Source organism: Engraulis encrasicolus, chromosome 11 (genome assembly GCF_034702125.1).
Source record: "Engraulis encrasicolus isolate BLACKSEA-1 chromosome 11, IST_EnEncr_1.0, whole genome shotgun sequence".
NCBI lineage: Eukaryota > Metazoa > Chordata > Actinopteri > Clupeiformes > Engraulidae > Engraulis > Engraulis encrasicolus.
Window position 1 is genome coordinate 37250721 of NC_085867.1, and position 7084 is coordinate 37257804.

The following is a 7084-nucleotide window of genomic DNA, read 5'->3' on the forward strand; positions in this document are numbered from 1 at the left end:
AAAAGCAGCTAGGGAGGGGGACAGGCGGATATAGAGTGGCAGGTCATTCCACAGTTTGGGGCCCATTACAGCAAAAGCTCTGTCTCCTCTGGTTTTCAACCTGGAGCGTGGTACAATGAGGAGCGCTTGTTCTAATGACCTGAGGGATCTAGAGGGGGCGTTTACGTTTAGTAGGTCAGATAAGTAAGATGGTGCCAGGCCATGGAGAGCTTTAAAAACAAATAAAAGAATCTTAAAATCTACTCTGTAGCGTATAGGGAGCCAGTGAAGAGCAGCAAGCACAGGCGTGATATGCTCCCGCCTTCGAGTTTTAGTAAGGAGGCGGGCAGCAGCGTTTTGCACAAGTTGCAGGCGGGAGAGGGAGGAAGCACTGAGGCCAGCATACAAGGCATTGCAGTAATCAAGGCGTGATGAGATAAAAACATGGATGAGTCTTTCAAAGTTTTTAAAAGATAAAAAGGGTTTGGCCTTGGATACTACTCGTAACTGATAAAAACTAGACTTAACAACCATATTCACCTGTTTCTCCATACTAAAAAATGAGATAAGGGACAGGTGGCTTAGTAGGCAGTGGACATTGAAATATATTCAGGAATTCAAGCCAGAATATTGTTTCAGACCACACACACTCACCATACACACACTTACCTACTTACCACTCACACACACATGCAAACGCACGCACACAAACATGCAGACACGCATGCAGACACGCACACACACACACACACACACACACACACACACACACACACACACACACACACACACACACACACACACACACACTCACTCACTCACTCACTCACTCACTCACAATAAAACACACACACACACACACACACACACACACACACACACACACACACACACACACACACACACACACACACACACACACACACACACACACACACACACACACACTCACACACACACACACACACACACACACACTGACTCCACCCAACAGCCGCCCCCCTCCCCACACACACACACACACACACACACACACACAGACTGACCATAGTCGTACTGCTGGGGTATTTGGTGTCCGCCATTGCCATTGAGAGTGGGTATTCTCCCGTGGCCGCCGTTGCCATTGACGGGGACCTGGGGGTAGTGGTGTCCGTTTCCGTTGTTGATCCGCCGGCCGTTGATGGTGAGCGTGGGGTCGTAGTCCTTGGGGCCCTGGTGGTAGGGGACTCGGCCGCCCATGATAACTGGATCCCCCTCTGGGTACGGCCGCACCGGGGCCCCCTCCTGACACAGCCTCTGGTACGCCTCTATGGGGAGAGAGGAGAGGAGAGAAGAGGGAGGAGGAGGAGGAAGAGGAGGAGGAGAGGGAGGAGGAAGATGAGGAGGAGGAGGAGAGGGAGGAGGAAGATGAGGAGGAGGAGGAGAGGGAGGAGGAGGAGGAAGATGAGGAGTAAGAGGAGGAGGAGGAGACAGGAGAGGGAGGAGGAGGAGGAGGAGAAGGAGGAGGAGGAGGAGGAGGAGGATGGAACAAAAGGGTCGGTCACAATCTGGGGAATGTGCAGATTTATTTGACAAAGAAGTTACTGTGCAGTCAATTAGCTCTTCTTGCTGTTGTTGTGTCAAGCGAGTAAGTGAATGCATTTACTTTAGCACTGACTGGGCAGGTGGGTGCTGAGCAGATAAAGTGATGTCCAAAAATCAGAATGAAATTACACTTAGAAATGAGCATTCACTGGACTTTTGCTTAATACGTTTTAGTATTGTATGGGTAGAAGAATTCAAGCTTTCAATTTCACCAAGTATTGAAGGTCAATGCATTTTAATAAATATGAACTTGAACTCTAAGAGAAGCATATCACAGTATCTTAGTATTCTCAGTGGCATATTTTCGTCCCTATCCGGCAGACACCTCACATCTCCAACTTTCAGAAACTAATTCACTATTTATTTCATTATTTTAAAAAATCTATACATAAGTATGCCTGCCCTTACCACTCCCTACACCTCCATCCATGGCTGAAGTGCCCTTGAGCAAGGCTTATAACCCACATTGCTCCAGGAATTGTAACAAATAGCCTGAAATATCTGTAAGACGTTTTGGATTTTAAAAAAAGTGTCATCTAAGTGTAATGTAATGAAATTAGAACTGGTCAGCTTCCATTGAAACTCAGTTTTAATGATGAAATGTTTATTTATTCAGAAAATAGTTCAAATAGTTTTGACAAGAATCATTTAAGATATACAGTAACAGTAAGTGGAGATACCGTCAGTGACGTTTTACTAGCAAGAGGCAACAGGCAAGGCACTGGTGCCCCTCAAAGTTCAGCCCACTATCCTGCGCTGGTCCAGGGCCAGGGAGCTGTGCTCAGCAGTTGCACATCTATGCGATGACTGGCTCTGGTCAGCCCTACACTACCCCTTTTGGTAACACTTTACAATAATTCACAGCTTTATAAACACATTATTAACATTTAATAACAATTAACATTAACAAAGCATTTACAAATGTTTGTAAATGAGTAATAACCAAACTATGACTGCACAGTGGAGAGGGAATCGACTTCTATGCATAGTTAGCATAGTATTTCTTGCCCAGTTATAAACATTTGTAAACATTTTGTTGATAATTAGCTAATTATTTATAAAGTGTTTATACAGCTGTAAATAGGACATTATTGTAAAGTGTTACCTCACTTTTTTCCAGAATAAGTTTTTCCTCGCCAAAACCTCCTGGTCGTGTTGTTGTCGTTTTTTTCTCCCAATATAGGACGTTCTTCTAAGAAGAAGTTCTTAAATCATAACAATAGGGCGTTTCTAAGAACTGCAATTGTTCTTACGAAAATATTGAGGAATTTCAGTTACGATAAATCTTGGGAACATCTTCTCTTACGAATATTCAGGAGAATTATGTTTTGTGAATCCAGCTCCAGGTGGACTACAAGGGATCACATGAGAGCAGCGGCAGGAAAATAGGTCAGGCCTCAGACGAGAGAGAAGGTGAGAGACAAGAAGGAATATCTTGGAGAAACAACTGTCCCTGGAGGAGGGAAGGAGGGATGGAAAGGGGGCAGTTGGGTGACTCAGAAGAGTGACTGTCTAGAGAAGGGAAGAGAGAAAGAAACAGAGAGAGAGAGACAGAGAGAGAGAGAGAGAGAGAGAGAGAGAGAGAGAGAGAGAGAGAGAGAGAGAGAGAGAGAGAGAGAGAGAGGGAGGAGTGGTTGGGGCAGAGCTCTGATGGGTGAGTGACTGTCCTGGAGGTGAGGGGTGGATGGGTGGATGGGTGGATGGGTGGAGGGGTGGAGGGGTGGATGGGTGAGTGCACAGCCTGTTGGTTGGCCAGCCGACCCCTTCTATCCAGAGCCCTTGGGCTCTTGCCACCAGGGGAGAGGTGCTGTACCGTGCCAGAGACCACTCCACCATCGCAGGCCTGCCAGCTGGCCAGCCAGCCACGGTGTGACTGACATTACCAAGACAAAGATCAGGGGTTGGACAGGAGAGAAAAGCCAGAGGAGAGGAGAGGAGAGGAGAGGAGAGGAGAGGAGAGGAGAGGAGAGGAGAGGAGAGGAGAGGAGAGGAGAGGAGAGGAGAGGAGAGGCACAAAAAGCATGTCCCGTCCCAGCACAGCCATGACAGGACAGGACAGGACAGGACAGGACAGGACAGGACAGGACAGGACATCAGAGCACAGTACAAGACAAGACTGAACAGCACAGCACAGAACAGCATGGCAACATAGTGGAAAAGAGAGGTGAGAGGTGGCGACTAAGCCAGGGAGAAGAGAGGGCCCAGAGAGAAGAGAGCAGGCCATCATTCATAACCAGTCTGGCATACGTGACCCATAAAAACGCAACAGCACTCATCTGCTGCTTCCAAGCTAAGCGGAGCAAGACCAGAGTACAGAAGAGCAGAGCAGAACGCAGCAGAGCAGAGCCGGTTCTACCCAATATACAAGACCAGGCAATTGCCCCACCAAAATTGTCCACTGTAGGGCCTCCGTAGAGTCAGCCCGGCCATGGTATATTCCGGCAAAAATAATTCAAAAGGGCCCAATGTGTACAGTTTGCCTTGAGCCCCCAAATGTGTAGAACCGCCACTGCAGAACCAGAACGCACCACAGTACAGCAGAGCAGAGCTGAGCAGAGCAGAGCCAAACAGAGAGAGTGCAGGCTATTTATAGGAGAGACTGTGCAGCTGGCTTGTTGGCTGGCTGGTGCAGTCGAGGTCAGTGGGGCCAGGTGTGGATGGAGGAGAGAACAGTGCAGGAACAGACACTCAGGGCCATGTGTCCACTCCACTCCTTCACAATAATGGGTGTGTTCGTAAATTCAATCCGATGCTTGGAAAACAGAATGCCGCACTATGGTTTGAAAAACAGAGCATTCCAAAAAATTGAGAGTTTGACTTACAAAAGGTCTCAAAGTCAGAGCTCTGTCTGTTGTGTGTTGGGAGCACTTGGAGTGGCAGTGTACTACAAACGCAGCTGAGGGTGAGAATTGTGCGCACATCCCAAGAAAAGGTGTAGGACAAAGTTTGACTGCAGGTTGGAAGTGAAGAGTCAGTGCACTTAAAATCCCTTCAACTTTATTTTTTTTTATTCCAGTTCAATAAAAAATAAAGAAAAAATGATTTTAAGTGTGCACGCTCCTCACTCCAAACCTTCTGTGTACAAAAACACCCATAGCTCATAACATGTGAGCACCAAGTCTTGCCCCCTACATGTACATATAGTGAACTATTTAGGCAATGAGTGAAGATTTTGGATGCAGAACATCAGACACACAAAATGCAGCTATAACTGGTGCTTTAGTGTTTCCATTACTGTTGAACTAGCAAAAAGTCTTGTCAATTACCTCACTGAGTACTGAAATGCTGGTGGGGTTAGTTGTTACGCCAGAAACAGTTAAAAAAAACTTCTTACAAAAACTTATTGTGCATTTAGTCAGCAGAAAGTTTGGAAAGCTATTAAAAGTTCCTCTCATCATGTTACTTGTCTAACATTTTACCGCATGATATACACTTACAATAAACAAAGGCCCTTTACAGGTAAACAGAGGTTTTCCAAGAACTTCGCTTTCAGATTTCACCTGGCAGCGCTTCTCGAAAGACCATTTATGGATTAAAAAACCTCTTTGGCAGAGCCTTCCCCAGCAATTTTCAGCTTTTCGTTGTAGGTATCAAAATTCTTCTCGGCTTTGATGAAACCCCCCCTTTTTGGCCAAAAGAAATTCTTTACGTGTGAAGTCCTTTTCGCAGAACCATAAGCTTCACAACGCAGTATGCTGAGTGAGCGAGGTTTGAATTCTTTAGTCAGCTGAGCACCAATAAATCTGTCGGGCTGACTGGGAACCTGACTTCTCTCTCTTGAAGACCATCCAGTAGCCTACTAGCAGCAGTTCCCCTCCAGGTTTTCTGCCTACTTGCATTTTCAATAAAGAATGTCATGCACGAATTCTGCACTACCTTGCAAGGCATTATTTTCAATTATCCACAATATTTCGCAGGATATCCTGCCTGTCTGATTCTAACGTCTGGGAATTTTGGCCTTACATTTATTTACAGTTATTTGCAACAGGCTTTCTAATATTTTGGAAATCTCTACATGACCAGTGCCTTAAGATTTGAAAATATTTTGATAAATATCTGAATATTAGAATAGTAAGTACTGTGTTCAGAACAATAAATAGCATTGTCAACAAAAGAATGAGCGCAAAGATAATACGTGTTCTATACAGGCGATTCTCTCCCTTTTATTATCTTAACATGCACAGAAGTAACCAAGTGGACACCCTAATAACTTGACATTCCTTGCTGTATTTTATAACAAGTACAAATACAGACTTGCCATAAACTATAACTTGGTTATAATTCCTTCCACTTAAAGTGTCTTGTGGTGGGACAGATGTGCGTAAATGTATACACAGAATGTGATATAAAGAAGTGAAGTGTAAACACGGGGGAAGGCATTCCAGTGTGTGTATGAAAGCCATGTGTAAATAGCCTCGGAGGAGAAGACTATGTGTGGCTATGGGCATGGGCATAACAGGTCATGAAGAAGAGAGGTCATAAAAAAGGATATATGATATAATCAACAGCAGTGAAAGTTTTTTCCACAACAATGTGTTGTCACCAACGTGGTGAAGACCAAGTCTTAATCTGTTAATTAAGACTCAGTCTTGTCATAGCAATGTTGCTATGATGTAGTTTTATGCCAGCAAAGAGGGAATGAGCCTGTCAATGGGCCTATCTGCATGAAGAAGCGACAACCGACATGATAATTTCACAAAAAATGCATTAATACACACAAAAACACTCACATAAGTGAGTCACTGGATCCAGGTAAGGGGCAGAGTGCCGGCAGGTTTCCCCTGGCACGCACGCACGCACGCACACACACACACACACACACACACACACACACACACACACACACACACACACACACACACACACACACACACACACACACACACACACACACACACACACACAGACAGACAGACAGACAGACAGACAGACAGACAGACAGACAGACACACACACACACACACACACACACACACACACACACACACACACACACATACACACACACAGCAATGGAGAGGAGAGTGGACTCACCGGATCCAGGTACGGGGCAGAGTTCCGGCAGGTTCCCCCTGGCCCAGCAGCGGCCCGCGTCGCAGCAGCACTGGGCCTTACCGAAGCGGCCCGGCAGCTCCTGGGTACAGCGGCCATTCAGCAGCCCAGAGAAGCAGAGCCCAGACTGCTGGTCTATAAAGGAGGACAGCAACAACAGCTATGTTACATATACTGTATATAGACACTACATAACTATGCTATACAGTACCTATAAAGACACTACATAAATATGTTAGATGTGTAGATACAGTATAAAGACACTACAAAGCCCAGACTGCTGGTCTGTGGAAGAGGACAACAACAACAGCGATGTTACATAGACACTATACAACTATGTTAGATGTGTAGATACAGTTTAAAGACACTACACACCCCTGGTCTCCAGAGAATGATGGCAACAACAGCTATGTTACATAGACACAGTACCTGTATATAGGCACTACACAACTATGTTAAAAGTTGCAGT

The 7084-nt window shown here is 45.5% G+C and overlaps 1 protein-coding gene across 3 annotated transcripts in view; it reads right to left on the reverse strand.

Moving 5' to 3' along the window:
• The window catches only part of LOC134458306 (fibrillin-2), a 174354-nt gene that overhangs the window by 114594 nt on the left and 52676 nt on the right, over window positions 1-7084 (reverse strand). For all 3 annotated transcript variants that reach the window (XM_063210537.1, XM_063210535.1, XM_063210538.1), the window contains 2 exons: window positions 6598-6750; window positions 1026-1286 (listed from right to left, as the gene is read on the reverse strand). In XM_063210537.1, coding sequence (XP_063066607.1) covers window positions 1026-1286; window positions 6598-6750 — 414 coding nt within the window. The remainder of the gene's footprint in view (window positions 1-1025; window positions 1287-6597; window positions 6751-7084) is intronic.